The following is a 26,731-nucleotide window of genomic DNA, read 5'->3' as shown; positions in this document are numbered from 1 at the left end:
GTCCTTTAGAAAGAAATGAAGACTGGCATATTTTAGATGATTTGTTTTTGGAACATTATTAAGTTCATATGTGAAGAGATTTATTTTACAAACAAAACGACTGTTTGTGTTCTCTCAAATGAAACTAATGCTGCCGTTTTTATCTAAATTTATCATCGTTTTTGTTGCTGATTTGAACCACATGCTGAAGACACTCAGGAGAAAGTTTTTAAATGTTGAATGTAACAGGTCTGATAAGTGAATCAGGAATCCAGGACCAGGAACAGAGAATGGGTCTTTAACGGCACATGGAAGAAGAAGTAATGATGCTGGAGGATACTGGAAGTTTGAGAAGGGAGACTGTGCTTACAGGGATGAGATGATGAACCACCAGGGAGGAAGGAGTGGGGTCTGGGAGCTGATGATTAGCCAGAGGTGGGTGAAGTTGATCCAGGAGGAAGAAGAGCTTGGCACAGTGTGAACACGGTGGAGGGTGAGCACGGTTCGATCACAGGTGCGTCTCAGGAAAGAGGAGTCAGTTCGCTGCCAGCCGGAAGCTTCAGTCCAAAGGCGACAATTTGAATTCATGCAGGTAAGTTCAGGAACCAGGAAATGAACTGGAACAGAACCAGAACACAGGGGCAACCTGAGGGAGAACACACACAAGGTGAGATAATCCTTCTGACAAGGACTCAGGAGCAACAGAGGACTAGAGCTTTAGCACAGTTGGTTAACACTCAGGCATCAAAGTGTTGGCAGCAGACTCCTCTTAACGCTCTCCTGATGAGGCTTGATGAGCAACACCTATTATATACTCTGGTGCAGACAGATTGGTTTTATTATCCTCCTTTATCATTAGTTTTATACATGAACAGTTTTGTAGGAAGACTTCACTTTACTTGACTTTTGTTGTTCTAATCTAAACTGTACTTCAAGTATTAAATTTCAATTATATTTGACACAAGTTAGAAACATTTGGTCAAACTGATAAAGAAAGTTTCTAAAATGTTCTACGGCACAATTGTTCTGTCATATTTATCTTCAGGAGCAATATGTGTTTACATATAGGAAAAATCTAATAAATCTTTATTATTTTAAGGGTCTTTATTCATCAGTAACTCGACATCAAGAAAGGCAGAGAAAGAAAGGGAGGACAGTAAATGGCCCGGGGCAGGGAGTTGAACCTGGGACCACTGCATGGAGGACTGTAACCTCTGCATATGGTGACCTCACTTTACCACTGAGCCACCTGGTGACCCTAGCTAATACATCTAAGATCAGGATTTCACTGTGAAGATCTAGGGCTGTTATTGTTGCCATATCACTCTCCCTTACTTAGAGTTGTTATTGTGTTACAGAACATTTTCCTGTTGGTTCATTGCTTAGTTTAAAAAGGTTCTTTATCCTAATGATTTACCTTTAAAATACATTTTCATTTATTTAGTTTGGTGAACTTTGATAGAAGTGGTTTGAATACTTTTCACATGATTTTTGAAGTACTTTTATGAACTATTAACAGAATTGTCATCTTGTCTTAGAGTTGGATTTGTGTGGTTGCTTTGCAGACTGAGGAGGAACTTGTGTGTGTGGAGGAGTTCTGGGAAGCAGTCTATTCGCACCCCAGCCAATCTTCGTGTCCTTGAGTACCAGATGTGGACGTGTGGGCTGTATCAGCATCTGGCCAGAACCAGTTTTATTCAGTAGGACTTGTATTTGTGAAACTGTGTGTAGCCAAACCCACGATGATGTAACCTGAGTGTTTTTCCTTCCTTTAATAAAAGTCTGTGAGGGCAGCTCCTCTGAGAGAAAAGGACTGTCTCTCCCTGGCTGCCAGAGATAACTTTGTCTTGTGTCTTCATTGCATATCTTCTCTGAGTTTATCAGTGTGTCTAACACTGACATTTCTTTTGGTCCTTCAGAGCCGGATCACAGGTGTCTGCCGTTCGGAGGAGCCTGCTGCCTGACTGAGGCTTAAGTCTGCATGCAGCAGAACTAAAATCCTCCACAATGAATTCTGTGTGGGTAACCGCTCCGTGGGCCTTGCAACTCTGGACTGTGGACCAACGTGATCCCGAACAGAAGGTGTGATTGAACGCATGAGGTAAAAAGTTAAACCTAGGTAAAACGCAGGCAGATGGCCCTGCGTAGGATAATTGCAGGGAGAGAGGCCTGGCGTCTGCGGTAAAAAGAGTAAAAAGGATAAATAAATCTTGGCTTATGTTTAGAGGCTCCAGTTGCCCCGTTAAGGGCCACAAAAGCAGCTCCCAAGGACTTGATCGAGATGTAGAGGCTCCTGTCGCTCCCTTAAGGAGCATGAAAGCAGCCACCAAGGAATAGGGGTCTTGAGTTTAGAGGCTCTCGTAATTTCGCTTAAGGAGATTCAAAAGCTGCCGACTCCATAGAAAATCCTTACTCTAGAAAGAAGTAAATCCTTACTCTTGAAAGAAGTGCGCAAAATACGGAAAACCTAGTCTAGGTGATTGAGGCCTAAAAGTGACTGTGTGTTGGTGCATGTGAGTGTGTCTGCAGAATCATACAGCCCTCTCAGTGAGACAACCTGAAACCTTCGTGGTGTGAACATAAAGTTGCTCTCCACTGAACCTGTGCTGTAGGGAATTCTGGTTTGTATTTTTTGGCATTTTATTAGCAACTGTTTAAAACCTCTTTTACCTCCGGGATTAGAACCCTAAGTGGAAAACCGGATGAAAAAAAGGTTTTTCATCTAGAAGCCTGTTTTCCAGGAGGAATTGAGGGTCCGGTGAGAAATTCTGTTTGCTGGTGGCACATACATATTTTATGTTCTGAAAATAAATGAGATAATAATAATAATTAGTTGAAGTAAGATAATAATAATAAATAGTTAAAAGTTATTGATTAGAAACTATTAATTAAAATATAAAATAAGTATATAACTTCTCCAAAGATGGGAAGCTGCGTCCAGAAGCCTTGTTAAATGGCAGAAAGATTATAGTTTCAAAGGAGACCTCTCAGTCTCACACAGTTAGTAAACAGATTAAAACAAAAAGATAAATTAAAAAACAGAAGAACAGCCTTTAACTAACATCGCCATAATAATGAGGCCTTATGAAAAGCACAGAGCAAAAAACCTTCAGCTTAACTGAAAACTGAAAACAAAAAGGGGGGCAGACCGCCACCCATCCCAGTTCAGAAAACCAAGGTAACCCCAAATTATTCAGAAGAAGAGGTGGTTTTAGAGGATGTGGTAAAGGACAAGTTAAAAGATGTGGACAACATGGACATTGGACTAAAAAAACTGTCCAACTGGACAACCCAGTGAACAATGACTAGATAAGGGAATGTTGTTAAAGAAGTGATCTGAGAATAAAAAGATCTCTTACCAGCGACACCATAATAACATGCAGAAGATTCATTTTACAGGGAAATATTTCCATATTTGACTCAGATTGTGTGCATTTTTGATTTTTCCTCTTTTGAGAGAAGTTAAATTTCAGCTCTGTGAAACGACCTTGAAAAACGAAATGCAGCTGCCTGAAAACAAAGATAAAACTTCTGCAAACAACAGCAGCCTGTCTCTGCTGAAAGGTCTGAAAAAAATTGTAACTCTACCGTGCATGTGTCAAACTCAAGGTCCACGGGCCAAAAAGTTTATGTGATTCTCTAGAAGTAGAACCTTTGATATGGTGATTATATGCTTGAATGTTATTTTCTCAATCAATAAGCAGTTTTGTCTACATTCTGCCACAATCAGCCTTTTGAAAATGTTGAGTGGAAGAAAAAAGATCCACAGACAACAGGAAAACCTGCAGCCTTGAGAGGATTCTGAGGCTTCACTGCAGCAGGAGTTGGTGCTTGAAGAGCCTCCAGACAGACGTATCAGAACATGAGCTACAACAGTTGTTACATTCCTGGTGTTAAACCCAGAGTCAAAAAATACCAGGTTTAATGATCAAGCTATCACTGAGGTTGATTGGCCACCAAAACGCTGCTGATCTGAACTCTATAGAGCGCAAAACTTGTCAAAGCAAAGAGACTTTTTTTATTATTATATAATTTATTTTCTTTATTTTTTATTTTATTCAGAAAAGTCTGTCATCGCCCTTTGAAAAATAATTTATTCAACTTAATAATTATTCACTACTACCACTAATCTGTTAAAAATCCTCAGGGAAACTCTCTCTTTCCATGTTTTGCTATTTGTTCTACAACTAAATTAGTTTAAATTTGAAAAATCTATGTTTTAAATGTAACATTCCAGTATGTCCAGATATAAACGTACTTTAAAGGAGAACAACATTCATTTTTTTGGTCTGATGTATTATTTTAATTAAACATAGTTTTAGTTTAAGCTGTTTTATTACTTCTTAAAGACTAAAGGAACCTGTGAAGACAAAGTCAGACACGTCTCACAACAACCAGCCTCTAGGATCAGTTCCTGCAAACAGGTTTTTCTTAGTTTCCTTCATAGTTTCTGTTCAACAGAAGAGTTAAACTCAGGATAGAGAGCTCACACCTCCTCTCTGGAAATGAAAGCTGAACAAGGTAAAATGTTTCTGAAGATGTCTAATAAACTGATGCCCCTCCTCCTACCTGTCTCTTCAGGGCTCCATCTCAGGTGACGTTCTGACTCGTTTCAGGAAGCTGCTCTGCTGCCTCAGAGTGTGTTTTGTTCAAGTCTTCTTCTGTTCTCTGCCTTGCTTAAAGAAACCGTAAGTTTAATTTGTTTCATAGTTAAAATTGATTTGAACTTTAATAATTTAACAGTGTACAGGTCCTTCTCAAAATATTAGCATATTGTGATAAAGTTCATTATTTTCCATAATGTCATGATGAAAATTTAACATTCATATATTTTAGATTCATTGCACACTAACTGAAATATTTCAGGTCTTTTATTGTCTTAATACGGATGATTTTGGCATACAGCTCATGAAAACCCAAAATTCCTATCTCACAAAATTAGCATATTTCATCCGACCAATAAAAGAAAAGTGTTTTTAATACAAAAAACGTCAACCTTCAAATAATCATGTACAGTTATGCACTCAATACTTGATCGGGAATCCTTTGGCAGAAATGACTGCTTCAATGCGGCGTGGCATGGAGGCAATCAGCCTGTGGCACTGCTGAGGTCTTATGGAGGCCCAGAATGCTTCGAAAGCAGCCTTTAGCTCATCCAGAGTGTTGGGTCTTGAGTCTCTCAACGTTCTCTTCACAATATCCCACAGATTCTCTATGGGGTTCAGGTCAGGAGAGTTGGCAGGCCAATTGAGCACAGTGATACCATGGTCAGTAAACCATATACCAGTGGTTTTGGCACTGTGAGCAGGTGCCAGGTCGTGATGAAAAATGAAATCTTCATCTCCATAAAGCTTTTCAGCAGATGGAAGCATGAAGTGCTCCAAAATCTCCTGATAGCTAGCTGCATTGACCCTGCCCTTGATAAAACACAGTAGACCAACACCAGCAGCTGACACGGCACCCCAGACCATCACTGACTGTGGGTACTTGACACTGGACTTCTGGCATTTTGGCATTTCCTTCTCCCCAGTCTTCCTCCAGACTCTGGCACCTTGATTTCCGAATGACATGCAGAATTTGCTTTCATCCGAAAAAAGTACCACTAGCAACAGTCCAGTGCTGCTTCTCTGTAGCCCAGGTCAGGCGCTTCTGCCGCTGTTTCTGGTTCAAAAGTGGCTTGACCTGGGGAATGCGGCACCTGTAGCCCATTTCCTGCACACGCCTGTGCACCGTGGCTCTGGATGTTTCTACTCCAGACTCAGTCCACTGCTTCCGCAGGTCCCCCAAGGTCTGGAATCGGCCCATCTCCACAATCTTCCTCAGGGTCCGGTCACCTCTTCTCGTTGTGCAGCGTTTTCTGCCACACTTTTTCCTTCCCACAGACTTCCCACTGAGGTGCCTTGATACAGCACTCTGGGAACAGCCTATTCGTTCAGAAATTTCTTTCTGTGTCTTACCCTCTTGCTTGAGGGTGTCAATAGTGGCCTTCTGGACAGCAGTCAGGTCGGCAGTCTTACCCATGATTGGGGTTTTGAGTGATGAACCAGGCTGGGAGTTTTAAAGGCCTCATGAATCTTTTGCAGGTGTTTAGAGTTAACTCGTTGATTCAGATGATTAGGTTCATAGCTCGTTTAGAGACCCTTTTAATGATATGCTAATTTTGTGAGATAGGAATTTTGGGTTTTCATGAGCTGTATGCCAAAATCATGCGTATTAAGACAATAAAAGACCCTGAAATATTTCAGTTAGTGTGCAATTAATCTAAAATATATGAATGTTAAATTTTCTTCATGACATTATGGAAAATAATGAACTTTATCACAATATGCTAATATTTTGAGAAGGACCTGTATTTCTGCTCTCTGGTGTTTGGAGAACATGTTCTCCTCTTATTTCAGAACCAAGTTTTAGTTTTACTGTATATGAAGGAACATCTACAGGATTATTAGACTATTGTCTGAAACAGTCAACATGATGAGCAGCTGATGTTTGTTTTTCACTAAACTAACAGTTTCGTTTTCAGGTCATTAAATCAAACTTTCATTTTCACCTTTAAAGTCACAGAACAGCTGCTTCTTGTCAATCCTTTCAAAATAAGAAGGCATCAATGTTGTTAAAATGTTTCATGTTATTAAATGGTGTGAAGCTTTAATGGAACATACAGGGGTTGGACAATGAAACTGAAACACCTGGTTTTAGACCATAATAATTTATTAGTATGGTGTAGGGCCTCCTTTTGCGGCCAATACAGCGTCAATATGTCTTGGGAATGACATATACAAGTCCTGCACAGTGGTCAGAGGGATTTTAAGCCATTCTTGTTGCAGGATAGTGGCCAGGTCACTACGTGATACTGGTGGAGGAAAACGTTTCCTGACTCTCTCCTCCAAAACACCCCAAAGTGGCTCAATAATATTTAGATCTAGTGACTGTGCAGGCCATGGGAGATGTTCAACTTCACTTTCATGTTCATCAAACCAATCTTTCACCAGTCTTGCTGTGTGTATTGGTGCATTTTCATCCTGATACATGGCACCACCTTCAGGATAAAATGTTTGAACCATTGGATGCACATGGTCCTAAAGAATGGTTCGGTAGTCCTTGGCAGTGACGCGCCCATCTAGCACAAGTATTGGACCAAGGGAATGCCATGATATGGCAGCCCAAACCATCACTGATCCATCCCCATGCTTCACTCTGGGCATGCAACAGTCTAGGTGGTACGCTTCTTTGGGGCTTCTCCACACCGTAACTCTCCTGGATGTGGGGAAAACAGTAAAGGTGGACTCAGCAGAGAACAATACATGTTTCACATTGTCCACAGCCAAAGATTTGCGCTCCTTGCACCATTGAAACCAACGTTTGGCATTGGCATGAGTGACCAAAGGTTTGGCTATAGCAGCCCGGCCATGTATATTGACCCTGTGGAGCTCCCGACGGACAGTTCTGGTGGAAACAGGAGAGTTGAGGTGCACATTTAATTCTGTCGTGATTTGGGCAGCCGTGGTTTTGTGTTTTTTGGATACAATCCGGGTTAGCACCCGGACATCTCTTTCAGACAGCTTCCTCTTGCGTCCACAGTTAATCCTGTTGGATGTGGTGCATCCTTCTTGATGGTATGCTGACATTACCTTGGATACCGTGGCTCTTGATACATCACAACGACTTGCTGTCTTGGTCACAGATGCGCCAGCAAGACGTTCACCAACAATTTGTCCTCTTTTGAACTCATGTCATGCTCAGTATGTCACCCATAATGTTGTGTGCATTTCAATATTTTGAGCAAGACTGTGCTCTTACCCTGCTAATTGAACCTTCACACTCTGCTCTTACTGGTGCAATGTGCAATCAATGAAGACTGGCTACCAGGCTGGTCCAATTTAGCCATGAAACCTCACACACTAAAATGACAGGTGTTTCAGTTTCATTGTCCAACCCCTGTATAATCCATCTGTATAGTTTGATGACTGAGAAATCCAGCAGGTCCAGATGTTCAGAGTTTGTTCTGCTTCATTTTGTGGAGCTGCAGCAGAAGAAGTTTGACTGATCAATATCTTCACATCATGCAGTGTTTCAGTCTGCAGCTCCTTGACTTTACAGTCAAACTGCAATAATTTCATTGATTGAAACAATCTTTTCATCTCTAACAAACATCCAACAATCTGTTCTTTCTATTATTACTGTTAAATATGGTTTAGTGTCACAATCTTTGTTTCTGGAATAGAGGAACAACAACTACCTAGACTGTTCATTTGTAGCTACAGGTGTGTGTCAGTGAAGGAAAATGTATCTTCATCATGGGTGTTCTTGGCTGCAGCTCCATGTGTGTGAGCTGATGTGAACTGAGCAGCATGGATCAGTGTGAGGACAGAGAGGACAGAGTCCCTCCCTCTAAAACCACTCTGTGTGGAGAACATGAGGACCAGAGCAAAGTTCAGAGGTCAGATCACCATCTCTAACTGTCCAGGACTCTTCTCCATGTCAGAGCTCAACTCTCACATCACCAAACCATCTTTATTCACAGGAAACTACCAGAACTAGAACCAGATACAGAAACTAAACTTGGACCTGAATCTGAGTCTGATGTAGATTCTGATTCCAGTTGTGAGTCTTTTAAAAGTGCTCATTCAAAAATCCTTGAAGATAATTTTCAATCAGACGAACTCTCAGACATTAAAAGGTGAGCAGGATCTAATTGTTCAAATTGTGTATAATGTAATTATCATGGTTTAAAATATATTTGTTTCAACTCAAAGCTCAGAGGTCAGATCACCATCTCTAATTGTCCAGGACTCTTCTCCATGTCAGAGCTCAGCTCTCACATCACCAAACCATCTTTATTCACAGGAAACTACCAGAACTAGAACCAGATACAGAAACTAAACTTGGACCTGAATCTGAGTCTGATGTAGATTCTGATTCCAGTTGTGAGTCTTTTAAAAGTGCTCATTCAAAAATCCTTGAAGATAATTTTCAATCAGACGAACTCTCAGACATTAAAAGGTGAGCAGGATCTAATTGTTCAAATTGTGTATAATGTAATTATCATGGTTTAAAATATATTTGTTTCAACTCAAAGCTCAGAGGTCAGATCACCATCTCTAACTGTCCAGGACTCTTCTCCATGTCAGAGCTCAGCTCTCACATCACCAAACCATCTTTATTCACAGGAAACTACCAGAACCTGGACCTGGACCTGAACCCAACTGTGTGTCCTTAAAGAGAAACATGTCAAAGGATCCTTTTAATGATTTTAAATCAGCTCAACGTTCAGCTGCAAACAGGTGAGCTGTTTCTAAATGTTCAAACTAATTAGTTGAAACTAACTTCATTCCAACATATTAATGAGAACACAACTCTTTCTCACACATGTGTGTGTTCACATGTGAAGCAGTGTGTGATGGATGCTAAATCATGGAAATAATCAAACCATTGTATTATTGTGATGATATGAAATGATCTTGTTAGATGATATTGGAGCTAAAATCAGTTGTTCTTCCATCCAGTTGAATCATTCTGTATCACCTTGTGTCACATTAGTTCATCAGAGTTTGTGCTTCTGCAGAGCTTAAGGTGACTGCACATGTAGGCAAGTCATGATGCTGATTCAAGGATTAGATGTCAACTAAATAATCCAAACTAAATCTGATGGAAAACATGATCTCTCACTGTTATCTGCAAACATCAGTGAAATCAACAGCTTCTAAAGTACATTTGTGTTCATTCAAAATGATCATCAGTCTTATTATCAGCAAACTGCTCCACAGTCTCCTTCAGCAGCCACTAAATGTCATCAACAATACAAGATCATCTACGTGCTGCTGTGATGAAGTCTGATGATGAGAACAAGATCAATGTTTTAGAGGAAATTTAGTGTGGATTACTTGATTTATGAAAGGTCCTTGAATGCACCACCATGGCCTATATGACCATAAAAAGCTTTCCAGAAGCTCAGAAATGATGAGCTGAGAATAAAGCTGCTGCTCTAAAGGGGTTCCATCATCAGTTTAAGACTAGAACAAGTAAAACAAACGACAAGAAGATAAATGAACTTGTTTCTCCATCAGCAGTTCTGACTCTGATCCAAAGGAAGAAAGTTTGTCAGGATAGAAGATCAGAACACATCAAACACTGTTCTACAGAAAAACTTTCTGATTATTGTTCAGTTCCTGCTACCAAACCAAAACATCATCCCTTATTAATGATCATCAGAGCTAATTATTAATCCATCATTAATATACGGTTTACAGTGAAACCAGGAATATTTGGATCCTCTTCAAACAAGAGCCACTGTGAGACACTTTAGAGTTCTGAGCTTCAGGGTTTAACTTTAAATACATTATTAGACTAAGTTTGAGCAAGTTTGAACACAAGTATTTTAAAGTCTATTCTCTGAGCTACAGGGAGCCAGTGTAGGGACTTTAGAACCGGGGCGATGTGCTCCACTTTCTTAGTTCTAGTGAGGACGTGGGCAGCAGCGTTCTGGATCAACTGCAGCTGTCTGATCGACTTTTTAGGGAGACCTGTGAAGACACCGTTGCAGTAATCAATTCTACTAAAGATGAACGCATGAATTAGTTTTTCAAGGTCCTGCTGAGACATTAGTCCTTTAATCCTGGAGATGTTCTTTAGGTGATAGAAGGCTGACCTAGTTACTACCTTTATGTGCCTCTGAAGGTTCAGGTCTTAGTCCATCACTACACCCAGGTTTCAAGCCTGACTGGTGGTTTCCAGCTGTATTAACTGAAGCTCTGTGCTAACTTTTAAACGCTCTTCCTTTGGTCCAAAGATTATTACTTCAGTTTTGTTTTGATTCAGCTGAAGACAATTTAGGCCCATCCATGCATTGATTTCTTCTAAGCATTTAACCAGTGCTTGAATGGGTTCATGGTCACCTGGTGACATCGTAACGTATAGCTGTGTGTCGTCTGCATAGTTATGAAAACTTACGTTGTTGTTTATTAAAATCTGAGTTAGGGGGAGCATGTAGATATTGAATAGAAGGGGCCCTAAGATGGACCCTTGGGGAACGCCACATGTGATTTTTGTGCTCTCTGATGTAAAGTTACCTACTGACACAAAAAAGTCCCTGTCCTTCAAGTAGGATTTAAACCAGTTGAGTGCTGTACCAGAAAGGCCAACCCAGTTTTCCAGGTGCTCTAATAAAAGTGTCGAATGCTGCACTAAGGTCCAATAATACCAGCACTGTGGTTCTTCCACAGTCTGCATTTATACGGATGTCATTGAACACCTTGACAAGATCAGTCTCTGTACTGTGGTGAGCAGGAAGTCTGACTGGAACACATCGAAGCGGTTGGTCGTTGTTAGGAAGTTGTTTAACTGCTGAAACACAGCTTTTTCAATAATCTTACTGATGAAGGGGAGGTTTGATATAGGCCTGTAGTTCTGTAGTAGCAGCTTGTCCAAGTTGCTCTTTTTCAATAGAGGTTTGATAAAAACACCTGAACTTTATTTACTAAAGTCAAGTTCTATAATATTTTCATTTAAAGTAAAGAAATGAATTGTTGCAGCCACCTTCTTACCTCACAGCAACATTATTTCTGGACATGAATCCTCCTCTTAGCTCTCTGCAGATGTTGGACGATGTTCATCATGAAGCACACAGATTCTTCTCAGGATGAAACCTCTTACCTACCTTTGGACTTTGTTCTGTCTGACTAACTTGCCTTCATTGTTCTCACACAGACTGTTGCACTGGAATATTTTCATTTCCAGATCAGTTCTTGGCTTAATAACTGTCTCTCCAGCTTCCTGTCAGTCATTGAAACAGAGCAGCTGCAGCCTCTGATCACAGACTTGTATTATATTTACTGTTCCTTCAGTAGGGTTAGGGTTAGGGATGCTAAAGGTTGGGAAAAACTCATTTTCTAACAAACTACAACAGGAGGTGGAGCTGTGCAGCTTAATGTAACTGAAGGATTTTAAACACATTTGAAGGACAATGAAGGTCCTGTTTTAATGATTTATTATTATCCTCTGATTATATTTAATGTTTTCAGTGTTGAATGAATTATTAACCCTATTATGTCTAATTGATTTACATTATTTTTACTGTTGTTAAAAAGGAATTTTGGGCATAACAGCGCAAAAGGTTTAGTGAAGGTTACAGTGAACTTCCTAAAGAAGATGAAGCAGGAGGAGCTGGCTGAACATCTGCAGAGCAGTAAGAGGATTTCTCTACAGATTTCAGCTGCAGGATAAATGCTGAATTTATTTCAGTCTCAAGAGCAGAAAAACAGATATTTAAATGCTCTATTTAGAGCAATTTGTTTCATTGCTAATAATATTTTGTCTTCCTTCAGGGTTTTTTTCCTCAGTTTGTCAACCTAAACTTAAATCTGGTCTGAAGAAGAGGTTCCAGTATGTGTTTGAGGGGATCGCTAAAGCAGGAAGTCCAACCGTTCTGAACCAGATCTACACAGAGCTCTACATCACAGAGGGAGGGACTGGAGAGGTCAATGATGAACATGAGGTCAGACATATTGAAACAGCATCCAGGAAACCACACAGACCAGAAACAACCATCAGACAAGAAAACATCTTTAAAGTCCCTCCTGGAAGAGATCAACCAATCAGAACAGTGATGACAAAGGGAGTGGCTGGCATTGGGAAAACAGTCTTAACCCAGAAGTTCACTCTGGACTGGGCTGAAGACAAAGCCCACCAGAACATCCAGTTCATATTTCCATTCACCTTCAGAGAGCTGAATGTGCTGAAAGAGAAAAAGTTCAGCTTGGTGGACCTTGTTCATCACTTCTTTACTGAAACCAAAAAAATCTGCAGCTTTGAACACTTCCAGGTTCTGTTCATCTTTGATGGTCTGGATGAGAGTCGACTTCCTCTGGACTTCCACAACAAGGAGATCCTGACTGATGTTACAGAGTCCACCTCAGTGGATGTTCTGCTGACAAACCTCATCAGGGGAAAACTGCTTCCCTCTGCTCTCCTCTGGATAACCACACGACCTGCAGCAGCCAATCAGATCCCTCCTGAGTGTGTTGGCATGGTGACAGAGGTCAGAGGGTTCACTGACCCACAGAAGGAGGAGTACTTCAGGAAGAGATTCAGAGATGAGGAGCAGGCCAGCAGGATCATCTCCCACATGAAGACATCAAGATGCCTCCACATCATGTGCCACATCCCAGTCTTCTGCTGGATCACTGCTACGGTTCTGGAGGATGTGTTGGAGACCAGAGAGGGAGGAGAGCTGCCCAACACCCTGACTGAGATGTACATTCACTTCCTGGTGGTTCAGACCAAAGTGAAGAAGGTCAAGTATGATGGAGGATCTGAGACAGATCCACATTGGAGTCCAGAGAGCAGGAAGATGATTGAGTCTCTGGGAAAACTGGCGTTTGATCAGCTGCAGAAAGGAAACCTGATCTTCTATGAATCAGACCTGACAGAGTGTGGCATCGATATCAGAGCAGCCTCAGTGTACTCAGGAGTGTTCACACAGATCTTTAGAGAGGAGAGAGGGCTGTACCAGGACAAGGTGTTCTGCTTCGTCCATCTGAGTGTTCAGGAGTTTCTTTCTGCTCTTCATGTCCAACGGACCTTCATCAAGGATGGTGTCAATCTGATGGAAGACCAAAAAAACATTTCTGCTTTGTCTAAATTATCTAAGAAACCAAATCTAATAAGTCTCCATCAGAGAGCCGTGGAAAAGGCCTTACAGAGTCCAAATGGACACCTGGACTTGTTCCTCCGCTTCCTCCTGGGTTTTTCAGTGGAGACCAATCAGACTCTCCTGCAAGGTCTGCTGACAAAGACAGGAAGTATCTCACAGACCAATAAGGGAACAGTTCAGTTCATCAAGGAGAAGATCAATGAGAACCTGTCTGCAGAGAAAAGCATCAACCTGTTCCACTGTCTGAATGAACTGAATGATCATTCTCTGGTCCAGGAGATCCAACAGTCTCTGAGTTCAGGAAGTCTCTCCACAGATAAACTGTCTCCTGCTCAGTGGTCAGCTCTGGTCTTCATCTTACTGTCATCAGGAGAAGATCTGGATGTGTTTGACCTGGAGAAATACTCTGCTTCAGAGGAAGCTCTTCTCAGGCTGCTGCCAGTGGTCAAAGCTTCAAACAAATTTCTGTAAGTTCTGACAGAATATGGGTTTTCACACCAGGAGCTAAAACCAGGAAAGAGTGACTATTATCCTGGATGTTCTGCTCAACAACTAAGGATTTATTAGAAAGTATAAAAGTTCATGTTTGACTGTCAGTTCTCTTAAAATGTGTTTAATAAAAATAAACACTTTTCAAGATGTTTTAGAAACTATTTAACATTTTTATTCCACAAAATCCGACTGACACTTAGAATCTGGTACCAAAATGGTTCCTCTCATAAAACTGGAACAAAAATGGTAAATCTATTTGATTTTTTTCATTTTTAACATATAGATTCTGTTTAACTTCTTCAGACCCAAACACTGTTTTAAAGACTTTTTCTAAGTTTTGTCATAAGAACCTCTGATTTATATCAAAGAGAAAAACATGAAATATTCAATATCTTCCAGTGTTTCATATATATTAGCCTTTAAACAGAGATTAAAAACTTAAAATGAAAGAAAATGGTCCAGTTTGGGTCCAAAAGTCCCTCAATGGTTAAACAGGCTGACATTATCATATAACTGCTGGGGTTAAAGGTCACAGCACAACTTCCTGCTCCAGAGGCAACATGTTTCCTGAAAATAGTGACTACAATTTAAAATAACAGAATATTGTTGCTTAGTTCTGATAATTAATATTCAGATTTCTGGTTGCTGTTCTGTTCTCTTAATGTTCTTCCCTTTAGTAATAACTTGCCTTCTATTTCCATCATGATTTTTATTTTACTGCTCATCCCACAGTGTTTGAAGGAGGAGTAAATATGAACATGTGGTCCAATCTGGAATAGTGTTATGTGGAAACATCATTAATTTTTTCACTATTTGCAAACAGCTGTAGGATATTTTCACTAAAACAACAACAGGTCGTGTTTGCAGCTCAATCTGTACAGATTAAAACATCATTCAAAGTTTAAGTGGGTCACAGAACATAGAAATTTGTCTAAATCACATTTTGCTCTATTTCAGGGTTCTGACATGCATTGCATTGCTTTAGAGTTTCTGATTCTTATTTCATGAAGCAGTTTCATCTGTCTTGTTTAATACTATAAGATGTTTTTATTTAGTTTTTTTCCATCAGAATTGTTCTTATTCATTTTGATCTCTGTCTCTTCAGATTGAAGAACTGTAACTTCTCAGAGAGAAGCTGTGAAGTTCTAGCCTCAGTTCTCAGCTCCCAGTCCTCTACTCTGAGAGAGATGGACCTGAGTAACAACAAGCTGCAGGATTCTGGACTGAAGAGTCCAAACTGCAAACTGAAAACTCTCAGGTCAGAACAGTATTAATGACTTAATTACTGTGAACATCATCTAGTTTTTGATTCCTACAAAACTTTTTTTCTACCTGAAAACATGCACAATGTTTATGTGCAGAACTAAGTGCTCAATGCAATGTTCTGTAGGGTAACTTTAAAAAGTGACACCAAAACAAAAGAGTGAGAACTGCCAGTTATACACGGGTTGGACAATTAAACTGAAACACCTGTCATTTTAGTGTGGGAGGTTTCGTGGCTAAATTGGACCAGCCTGGTAGCCAGTTGTCATTGATTGCACATTGCACCAGTAAGACCAGAGTGTGAAGGTTCAATTAGCAGGGTAAGAGCACAGTTTTGCTCAAAATATTGAAATGCACACAACATTATGGGTGACATACCAGAGTTCAAAAGAGGACAAATTGTTGGTGCACGTCTTGCTGGCGCATCTGTGACCAAGACAGGAAGTCTTTGTGATGTTTCAAGAGCCACGGTATCCAGGGTAATATCAGCATACCACCAAGAAGGACGAACCACATCCAATAGGATTAACTGTGGACGCAAGAGGAAGCTGTCTGAAAGGGATGTTCGGGTGCTAACCCAGATTGTATCCAAAAAACATAAAATTACGGCTGCCCAAATCACAGCAGAATTAAAGATTCACCTCAACTCTCCTGTTTCCACCAGAACTGTCCGTTGGGAGATCCACAGGGTCAATATACACGGCCGGGCTGCTATAGCCAAACCTTCGGTCACTCATGCCAATGCCAAATGTCGGTTTCAATGGCACAAGGAGCGCAAATCTTGGGCTGTGGACAATGTGAAACATGTATTGTTCTCTGATGAGTCCACCTTTACTGTTTTCCCTACATCCGGGAGAGTTACAGTGTGGAGAAGCCCCAAAGAAGTGTATCACCCAGACTGTTGCATGCCCAGAGTGAAGCATGGGGGTGGATCAGTGATGGTTTGGCTGCCATATCATGACATTCCCTTGGCCCAATACTTGTGCTAGATGGGCGCATCACTGCCAAGGACTACCGAACCATTCTTCAGGACCATGTGCATCCAATGGTTCAAACATTGTATCCTGAAGGCGGTGCCATGTATCATGATGACAATGCACCAATACACACAGCAAGACTGGTGAAAGATTGGTATGATGAACATGAAAGTGAAGTTGAACATCTCCCATGGCCTGCACATTCACCAGATCTAAATATTATTGAGCCACTTTGGGGTGTTTTGGAGGAGCGAGTCAGGAAATGTTTTCCTCCACCAGTATCACGTAGTGACCTGGCCACTATCCTGCAAGAAGAATGGCTTAAAATCCCTCTGACCATTGTGCAGGACTTGTACATGTCATTCCCAAGATGAATTGACGCTGTATTGGCCGCAAAAGGAGGCCCTACACCATACTAATATATTATTGTGGTCTAAAACCAGGTGTTTCAGTTTCATTGTCCAACCCCTGTAACTAAACTCTGCTATTTGTAGCAGAGTTCTGTCCCCTTTAAGGTTTCTCCTGCAGCTACAGGTCCTTCTCAAAATATTAGCATATTGTGATAAAGTTAATTATTTTCCATAATGTCATGATGAAAATTTAACATTCATATATTTTAGATTCATTGCACACTAACTGAAATATTTCAGGTCTTTTATTGTCTTAATACGGATGATTTTGGCATACAGCTTATGAAAACCCAAAATTCCTATCTCACAAAATTAGCATATCATTAAAAGGGTCTCTAAACGAGCTATGAACCTAATCATCTGAATCAACGAGTTAACTCTAAACACCTGCAAAAGATTCCTGAGGCCTTTAAAACTCCCAGCCTGGTTCATCACTCAAAACCCCAATCATGGGTAAGACTGCCGACCTGACTGCTGTCCAGAAGGCCACTATTGACACCCTCAAGCAAGAGGGTAAGACACAGAAAGAAATTTCTGAACGAATAGGCTGTTCCCAGAGTGCTGTATCAAGGCACCTCAGTGGGAAGTCTGTGGGAAGGAAAAAGTGTGGCAGAAAACGCTGCACAACGAGAAGAGGTGACCGGACCCTGAGGAAGATTGTGGAGAAGGGCCGATTCCAGACCTTGGGGGACCTGCGGTAGCAGTGGACTGAGTCTGGAGTAGAAACATCCAGAGCCACCGTGCACAGGCGTGTGCAGGAAATGGGCTACAGGTGCCGCATTCCCCAGACCTGGGCTACAGAGAAGCAGCACTGGACTGTTGCTCAGTGGTCCAAAGTACTTTTTTCGGATGAAAGCAAATTCTGCATGTCATTTGGAAATCAACGTGCCAGAGTCTGGAGGAAGACTGGGGAGAAGGAAATGCCAAAATGCCAGACGTCCAGTGTCAAGTACCCACAGTCAGTGATGGTCTGGGGTGCCGTGTCAGCTGCTGGTGTTGGTCCACTGTGTTTTATCAATGGCAGGGTCAATGCAGCTAGCTATCAGGAGATTTTGGAGCACTTCATGCTTCCATCTGCTGAAAGCTTTATGGAGATGAAGATTTCATTTTTCAGCACGACCTGGCACCTGCTCTCAGTGCCAAAACCACTGGTAAATGGTTTACTGACCATGGTATCACTGTGGTCAATTGGCCTGCCAACTCTCCTGACCTGAACCCCATAGAGAATCTGTGGGATATTGTGAAGAGAACGTTGAGAGACTCAAGACCCAACACTCTGGATGAGCTAAAGGCCGCTATCGAAGCATCCTGGGCCTCCATAAGACCTCAGCAGTGCCACAGGCTGATTGCCTCCATGCCACGCCGCATTGAAGCAGTCATTTCTGCCAAAGGATTTCCGACCAAGTATTGAGTGCATAACTGTACATGATTATTTGAAGGTTGACGTTTTTTGTATTAAAAACACTTTTCTATTATTAGTCGGATGAAATATGCTAATTTTGTGAGATAGGAATTTTGGGTTTTCATGAGCTGTATGCCAAAATCATCCGTATTAAGACAATAAAAGACCTGAAATATTTCAGTTAGTGTGCAATGAATCTAAAATATATGAATGTTAAATTTTCATCATGACATTATGGAAAATAATGAACTTTATCACAATATGCTAATATTTTGAGAAGGACCTGTACAGTGGAAAAAGGACTGAATGAGAACTTTGTCAGTCTACCTATTTCAACAGCAATAAGGTTCATAGCTGCTCTGCACTGAACTGAATTCCTCTCTTGAAACATTAAGCTGAATGTAAACATCACTGGTTCAGGAGAAAAATCATCTCAGGTCCAAATGGCTCCCTGTAGCATCCAATCAACCCAAACTCTGTACATCTCATAAAATACAAGTTGGAGGAATCTCTGTCATTGAGAATTTTACCAACATCTGTTCATGCTGTATTTAGGTACCGCTGGGATTCTGGGCTGTTGAAATATCAAAACTCTAAAGTGATTTAAACTTTTTTATTCTCAAATATGGGCACAGTCTTCAGAAATGTTGAACCCATTTCCAAATGGTTCTGATTATGTATAATCTATCCATCCACTGGCTATGCCTGCTTATACTAATTTATTCATTGAAACAAATCCAAATAAGTGTTCAGTTAATTCTATACTTTCTACTTTTTTAGTTTTAGAAGATAATAAAATCTAATTTCAGAAATTAAAATTGATTCTTTATTTACTGCTGACTGAAAAAAACAAACTTTTTGTCTTATTTGAAGCAAACTGAAAACATACCAAACTGATTTTTGTTTACCGTTCCTCCCTTAATATAAATACTGCAACTTTTATCATGACTTGTTCTGTAGCAGGTTGAACAAAGAACCCGAAATTTCAGCCGGACACAACAGGTGAATATTTAGAGGTTCATTGAAATCTGTTGTTGTCGTTCGGCAGAAAACCAGCAGCAGGATCAGGAACCTCTGAGGGCAGACAGATCGGTTAGTGGCTGAACAGATAACTGAGAATAACATTAAGCTCAGAGAAAAAGCCACTAACCTTCTCAGAACCCGTGGGAGAGCGAGGATGTTGATTTTCAGCTCCAGGGTGACATCACAGTGAGTCAGAGATGCTGTGAACGGGAATCCTCAGATCCAGTACTGGGCTGACGGATCCGGGGGTAAGGCAGAGGGTGACAGTCAGGAGGCAGAATCAAGGTCAATGTCCAGAGATCAGAAGCCAGGGAGATATCCAACGAGGGCAAAGCAGAGAGATAAATCCAGGGGGCATAAACAAGATCAAGATCAGGCAGACAGGCTAGGAAGAACGCTGGACATTTACCACACAAGGCTTTCAATAATCTGGTGCTGTTTGTCAGCCAGTGAGCAGCTTATAAAGACAGGTAAACAGGTGGAGCAGGTGAGGCATGAATAGGGAGCTGGCCGGGGAGGAGCAGGTGAAAGCAATCCTCTGAAATCCTTCAGCACAGCGATGATCAGCAGGCAGACAGAGACGGTGCAGAGAAACAGACCAGAATCATAACATGTTCTGACTGCATAAAACAAGGTTGAGACAATTTCTTAGGTACAAATTATTTTGTTGCTACTGTTTGCTTTTGCCTTAATAAATAAATAAATATGTTTAATTATTAGAGTGGTATTTGTGCTTGTCGGGCTCTTGTGGCTTGCTGTGACAGTTTCATTAGGACTGTGATGATTTTTGAATATTTTTATCATCACTTTTATTGTTATTACAATAAATGTCACAAAATATTGTCACAAATTGTAAAGTCCATATTCCCCATGCCTAGTGTCCACTACAGTAGCCTGCATGGGACACAAGTCTCTGCTCTTTTGCTCTCACTGTGAAGACTTTTGTTAAAATAATGTGGTACAGTTGGTGGTGTCATATTCCAGAGCTTTCTCTTTTTATTCTTCCTTTACAGAAACACATCAGGCATCTCTCAGTAACTGAGAAATGTGTAGAACAGCTAAACGCTATTAGCTAGCAGTTAGCCCCATGTGATTGGCTGATTGTGGTCACATGGTACAGATGACAGCTGGCTGTAGAGAGAGCAGCAAGCAGCCTGGTCTGACTACTCTGTTCAACCCAGTTACTGACTTAACGTTACACTGGATCACCAGGATTTCCTGGTTAGCCACTCCAGACCTTAAAACATCTACATATCATGATGCAGCCACTACTGTGCTTCAACATTAGGATGGTGTTCTTGGACCTGCAGTTGTTTGAACAAATGCAGAACAGATTCAGGAATCTGGAAGTTTTATCCAAGGTTAAAACAGATTAGGTCCAGAATTCACTTCCTGAAATCTCGGCTGACTTGTTTGGATTTTTTAATGATGTCACACAAGGAAGCACACTCTTAAACCCAACTAGATTACTTTACTAAAAAATCTCTCATGTGTGCCTTTTCTTTTAAACAAAGCTTAAAGAAAGTTATTTGTTGACTGTGTTCACTGTCACTTTGCTGAAATGTATGCAAAATGCACTTTTCTTTTGATTAGAGTTTAAAAGTGTGAGTTATTCAAATAATATAAGTTATTTTTATGGTAAAAGTGTTTAGCATCATTTTGCTTTTGCCTATGTATAATGCCACAATAACTGTATACATTAATACTGTTTATAAACTCTGTATTTACTGTGTCGTGGGTTGCCCATTGGACTTTTGTTTTTAGCTCGTTTTCATAGAGCTTGTTGCTTGTTTCTCTTGCAAGATTTGGCAACATTGCTTTTAGCTTAAAATATCAGTTGCAGTAATATTAAGATCACCAAAAACATTTACTGCTTTTAACTCTGCATAAAACCAATAACAATACTGGTTAAATATTATTATTGTAACCCCTAGGTTATATATAACCATTTTCTCTTACATACTTTGAGCATTTCCTTAAATATAATGCATTGTAGGCCTTTTCCACCTTAGATTGTAATAATGACCTTTCTACTTAACGTTGTTAGTGTATTACACTAATACCTTTGAGGCTTTGCGCACCATCAAAGTCTTAAACATTAAAATAACGTGTATTTTTGTTGACTTTTGGCCGGGGTGGACCGTTGGACTGGAGTTGGAGGGGTTTTGTTGCCGTTCTTTGAGGACTGGTAATCCCTAGTGGTGTGAATGATCCGTTCTGCACGGTTGCACTGGGAGCTGCCATCATTGGGGCTGCTATTCTGCAGACGTATGCTAACTAAGTCTTATCAGGCCTGCAACGGTTATAAAGCTAAGGGACTGCCTTATTCCTGCAAGAGACTGAATACGTGACGTTTGATCAATTAATTTGCCGGCCTTTTTGTTTTTGTAAGTTTTTCCAGTTTGAAAAGATTTTTGTGTAGTTCTGTGACCGTGAGGTTTCACTCAATATTGTTGGGATGCTGAAAAGCCTTCCCTTATTGGTTGCGCGTTTAAACATTTGCTCAGTTTGGCGGCTGTCAGAGCATGTCTGGAATGGAAGTTCACAAAACAAACCCAAAATCACTGTAATAATGCAAAAAGATATGACACACAAACATCCCATGACCCAACCCTTAAATGGTTTTGGTCCTACCCTTTGGCTCCCCATGATTATTCCTGGTAATACTCGTGAGTAATATAATCTTTGATACCTGTAAAAAAATAAATTAATAGAGATACAAAAGTTTTAGTTCAGTTTTTTGGGGAGGGAGGGAAAACTCTACCACTTTCAGTGAGACGGAAACTCAGGACTTTACTTTCACGGCACTCTTGTCTTGTAAAAATCTAATTTTTACTAGACATTTTTCTAGTTGTGCTGTAGATATCTGACAAGAGTTTATCTGATGATAATAAAAGTAAAATAAGTGTTAATCAGTGTTTAGTAGTTATTAAGGTTGTAAAGCAACAACTCTGGCCTGGTGCAGGTTGGTATAAAATTAAACGTAAACAAATGATTTAAAATTTTCCAGTAAAACTTAAAAGTTAATGTAAGGTTTTAATTAACTATTGACTCTAAAGCTGCTCATCATCTTCTATCATTTATCAGTTGAAGCAAATAATAAGTTATTATCTAAAAATCTTTTAAAAATAGTAAAAGCCACCTGCTGGACTGAAGGTGTAGTGCAGTTTTATTTAAAGTCTAAAGTCTTTTGTTTCATTTTGTCTCTCAGACTTAGATCCTGTAACCTCTCAGGGAGAACTTGTGAAGTTCTGTCATCAGTTCTTAGCTCCCAGTCCTGCTGTCTGAGAGAAGTTGACCTGCAGAACAACAACCTACAAGATTCAGGGGAGAAGTTGCCGTCTGGTTCAGACTGTACACTGGAAATATTCAGGTGAAGATTCATCAAACTGGTTCTTCTGGGTTTTAATGAGGAACAGTATTCTCTGTTTCATAAATTAAAATGGTTTAAATGCTAAGTTGATGATTTTCTGGTAAATTCTTCTGAGTCGTTCGTTTCTCAGCTGGAACAGACAGCAGTTAGTTCATCATCTGTTTCATTGTCTTATTTAGAATCATGTGGGACCAAGATCAAACGCTGTCCTGGTCCCTCTGACCCGACTCTGGTTTTATGGAACGTCTCTTTAAGTTCACTTTTCTAACCAAACACTTTAGTTCTATCTGCTTACAGAACACTGATTCTTTTGGACCTTATAGAACCATCTACTCACCAATTCCTGGAGAGTCTGTAGACTCAAGATGGCCTCCAGAGATACACCTCACTTCAAAGAACAAATCAGGAGGACACAGATAGTGACAAAGCAAAGACAGGAGAACCTGCTGGAGGCACAACTGGACCCATTGAACAAACACACCATGATCCAGTTCCCAGTGGATGATGGTTGCTGGTTCCTCAGTTTCTGGATATCAAACTGGATCATCTGTGTCCAGAGTAAAGTTACAGCAGAACATCAGAGATGTTAACCTTGTCTGCATCTCTGAGACATGGAGAACCCCAGTGGTTCTGGACTTCACCATGATACGGTCCAATTGTTTTATCCTGCACTGGGTGGACAGAACAGCAAAGGCAGGAACATCACCAGGTGGTGGAGTGTGTGTCATATCTAATAACAGATGGTTTGATGGTGAGAACATCAGGACTTTCCCATTCCGATTTAGCACATCTGGAGCATCTGTCCATCAGTTGACCTGCTCTGACCATCCTTCTGGATCAGAACCTTTCCATCAGTAACTTACACAGCTGTCTATATTCCACCTCAGGCAGATAAAGATCTAGCTTTGACTGCACTACATGATGAGCTCAGTGAAGATCAGAACATTCACCTGGATGCTGCTCCTATCATAGCAGAGGACTTTAATAGTTCAAGTCTCAGACAGGTCAGGACTCTTTGATGAAGATCTTTGAGCAGATGAAGCTGCTGCAGCTCATCTTGTCCAGGAAGCAGAGCTGATAGATGCTGAAGAACCTGCTTGATTGTCTCTCATATCATCAATCAGCTTCAGTCTCAGTGTGGATGTTGGACTAAATAAACCTTGATGATGTGAGTGTTCTTCAAACTGGAGATGAAGAACCAGACTGGATGGTGTCCTCCTCCTGCCTGATTCAAAAAGATGAAATGAAAAGAATGAGTTCAAACTGGGCTGAAACATGACAACTACAGGACAGAACTTTAGAGACGCTCCATTCAAATGGATGAGTCCAAATGTTGGACAGTTGTCTTCTGAGTGAAGAAGAACCGAGCCATGTAATGTCTGCTGTGGCAGAACCTTCAGTAATGAGACAGGAAAAGCCAGCTTGGTTGATTTGGACTCTTTAATGTAAAAAGTAGGAAATGAAGAGAATTGGGTCCAGAGGCCCGGCTGACTGCAGCTTGGCTGACCCAGACATGAGCCAAGGTTCCTCAGTCATGAGCAGCTTTATACAGCATAGTTCATTGTTAGCAACTGACAGACAGTACAGGCTGCGTCATGTTGTCTTGGTTGATTCTGCTCTATCAGTCTGGTTCCTCCCACAATGGACCAGACAACGTATGCAGCAGGTCACAGAGTCCAAATGACCCAGATCCAGTTCTTCCAGCAGCATGTCAGAGTGGAATCTGATCTGATCTATTACAATGTCCATGTTTGCTGCTGAAAGAGACTGATGGTCTGACCCTCCTCCTCCTTTCAGGGAGCCTGATGGAGTCCGATGGTTGAAACCAGGTCTGAGGAAGTGTAAGTGTGTTTTTCATTTGATTCATGACAACAAAGCAGCTCACATTCAACCATCTTCAAACTGTCCATCACTCATTCAGGAGTCATCATCAAAGTGTCAATAAATGATCAATAACTGCAGCTGGATTGTGTTTGTTCTCTCCATCAGATTCCTGTCAGCTCACAATCGACACAAACACAGTGAACAGAAAACTCCAACTGTCTGAAGACAACAGGAAGGTGACATGGATGAAGAAGCTTCAGTCATATCCTGATCATCCAGACAGATTTGATGACTGGTCTCAGCTGCTGTGTAGTGATGGTCTGACTGGTCGCTGTTACTGGGAGGTTGAGTGGAGAGGAAGAGTTTATATATCAGTGAGTTACAGAAGAATCAGGAGGAAAGGATACAGTAATGACTCTTTCTTTGGATTTAATGATCAGTCCTGGAGTGTGAGCTGCTGTGATTATGGTTACTCTGTCTGGCACAATAAGAAGAACACACCCATCTCCTCCCCCTCCTCTTCCTCCTCCTCCATCTCTAACAGAGTAGCAGTGTATGTGGACTGTCCTGCTGGCATTCTGTCCTTCTACAGAGTCTCCTCTGACTCACTGATCCACCTCCACACCTTCAACACCACATTCACTGAACCTCTTTATCCTGGATTCTGGTTCAGTTCTGGTTCCTCAGTGTTTCTATGTTGAGTCTAAAGAGTCTCCTCCTGTCAGAGAAACACTCTCACTGTTGAACAGATAGTTCAGTCTCTACATGTCTGTCTCTTTCACTCAGAAACATTTTCACATTCAGTCGGTTTCTTTCTGAAACTCTTGGAAAAGATTCCTTGTAAACTTCGTCCTCTTCCAGTCCTTTAAAGATGGAAGCTGGGATTATTCCAGGATCCAAAGGTTTGGTTCTGTTTCCAGTCAAAGCTTCATTTAGGGTTTTTCCTCCAAAATGCTTCCAGTGCTATACCAAGACTGCTGCTGGAGTTGGTTCTTTACTGGTTCCTTACTGGTTCTTTACTAGTTCTTTACGTCTCTTCCAGTAAATATTGATCCTGGCTCTTAATATCACCATCAGAAGAAGTTTTAACATTTCTATCACCAATCTTTTCTGTCATGTTTCTTGTTTGTGTCACTAATGTAGTTTTTCTTCATTTGATCTGAACAGTTTTGTACTTTAGTCCCAGATAAACAGGCTGCCTCCTCAGGATCTGTGGGCTGTGAAGCTCAGGGTTTCTGGAACTGATTTGTGATGAAAAATGATGACGTGAGTGGAGCTGCTGTTTTAACTGCCCAGGTGGTTGTTCAGTTCCTCACTGTTAGTATCTGCTATGTTTTAATGAGCCAGATCAGTTCACAATATGACCTCTGATGAGACTGTTCCTAAAAGAAGAATCATTCCAGACTATCTGTGGCTGAACTGCAGATGATGGAAATGTAAATATTGTAGAATAAAACAGTATTTGCTACCAGTTTTCTGACTGTTATTTTACAGAACATCAAATATGTCTAAAAGGTTAAAACAGTGATGGACTCAGCCAGTCTCAGTCTCCTGCAAATACTCATTTGACCTTTAGTCCCAAGAGAGGAGGAGGGGGTGTCTGTCCCAGCAGTCATTAATGGACTACAGGCTGAGGACACACTGGACAGGTCACCAGTCCATCACAGAGTCAGGGTTGGATCTACCTCACCAAAGTCTAGGTTCTGATTGGGTCAACTGGACCAACCATTTTCTGGGTCTCTTTGGGTTCCTGTTCTGGTTTATTGTTGAGAAACACGCCTGCAGTCCAGATCTATCTCCAACTGATGCTTGGACCATCCTGAAGAAACTAGAGAGAATACCATCCTGTTAGTGGATCACAAGAGAGACGATGATTGTCATCTGGAGTGATTTCAAAGTACATCACCCCACCCTGTAAGTGGAGGCTGCCTGGCCCCGCCCTATAAGAGGAAGTGGAAGCCTTCACTTCCTGTTTGACAGTCTGACCTTTCACCTGAGCTGGTTTGGATGGAGGAAGAACATGGAGCCAACATTTGGGTAACTACACTTTGATATCAATCAGTGACTTTAAATCTGTAACTGTATTAATGTGACTGTGAATGTGGAGTTCAGATGGTGAGTGAAGAGGAGAAGGTTTAGATGTTAGGAGACCTGAAAACTGCTGCTTTGGTTCTCCAACTTCTGGATGAGCTCAATGAGATTGGTTTAAATGTTGGATTGAAATGAAAGTTTGTTGCATTGAAACACTAACTGAGGTCATTTAGATCCACGGTTCTTCTAGCTCAGCTTTGGAGTTTGATCTGTTTGCTGAAGAACTTTCACAACATGTTGGTGTTA

General features: G+C 40.9%; 2 protein-coding genes across 4 annotated transcripts in view; one reads left to right on the top strand and one right to left on the bottom strand.

The window, feature by feature from the left end:
* LOC124861391 (NACHT, LRR and PYD domains-containing protein 3-like) overlaps positions 1–26,731 on the bottom strand; it is a 923,911-nt gene that overhangs the window by 654,963 nt on the left and 242,217 nt on the right. The window lies entirely within an intron of this gene.
* On the top strand, positions 12,127–25,867 carry LOC124861146 (NLR family CARD domain-containing protein 3-like). Its single transcript, XM_047354668.1, has 7 exons — positions 12,127–12,163; positions 12,303–14,097; positions 15,228–15,380; positions 19,418–19,445; positions 22,338–22,570; positions 24,368–24,411; positions 24,560–25,867. The coding sequence occupies exons 1-7, from the start codon at positions 12,127–12,129 to the stop codon at positions 25,093–25,095; spliced, it is 2,826 nt and encodes a 941-aa protein (XP_047210624.1). The 3' UTR covers positions 25,096–25,867.

Source organism: Girardinichthys multiradiatus, chromosome 24, assembly GCF_021462225.1.
Source record: "Girardinichthys multiradiatus isolate DD_20200921_A chromosome 24, DD_fGirMul_XY1, whole genome shotgun sequence".
NCBI lineage: Eukaryota > Metazoa > Chordata > Actinopteri > Cyprinodontiformes > Goodeidae > Girardinichthys > Girardinichthys multiradiatus.
This window is presented reverse-complemented; position numbering and strand designations above follow the sequence as displayed.

Coding starts and splice junctions, on each gene's coding strand:
- LOC124861146 (XM_047354668.1), top strand. CDS start 12,127: ATGAAGCAGGAGGAGCTGGCTGAACATCTGCAGAGCA. Junction 19,446..22,337: donor CTGGGCTGACGGATCCGGGG/GTAAGGCAGAGG, acceptor ATAGTAAAAGCC/ACCTGCTGGACTGAAGGTGT. Junction 24,412..24,559: donor GAAACCAGGTCTGAGGAAGT/GTAAGTGTGTTT, acceptor TCTCTCCATCAG/ATTCCTGTCAGCTCACAATC.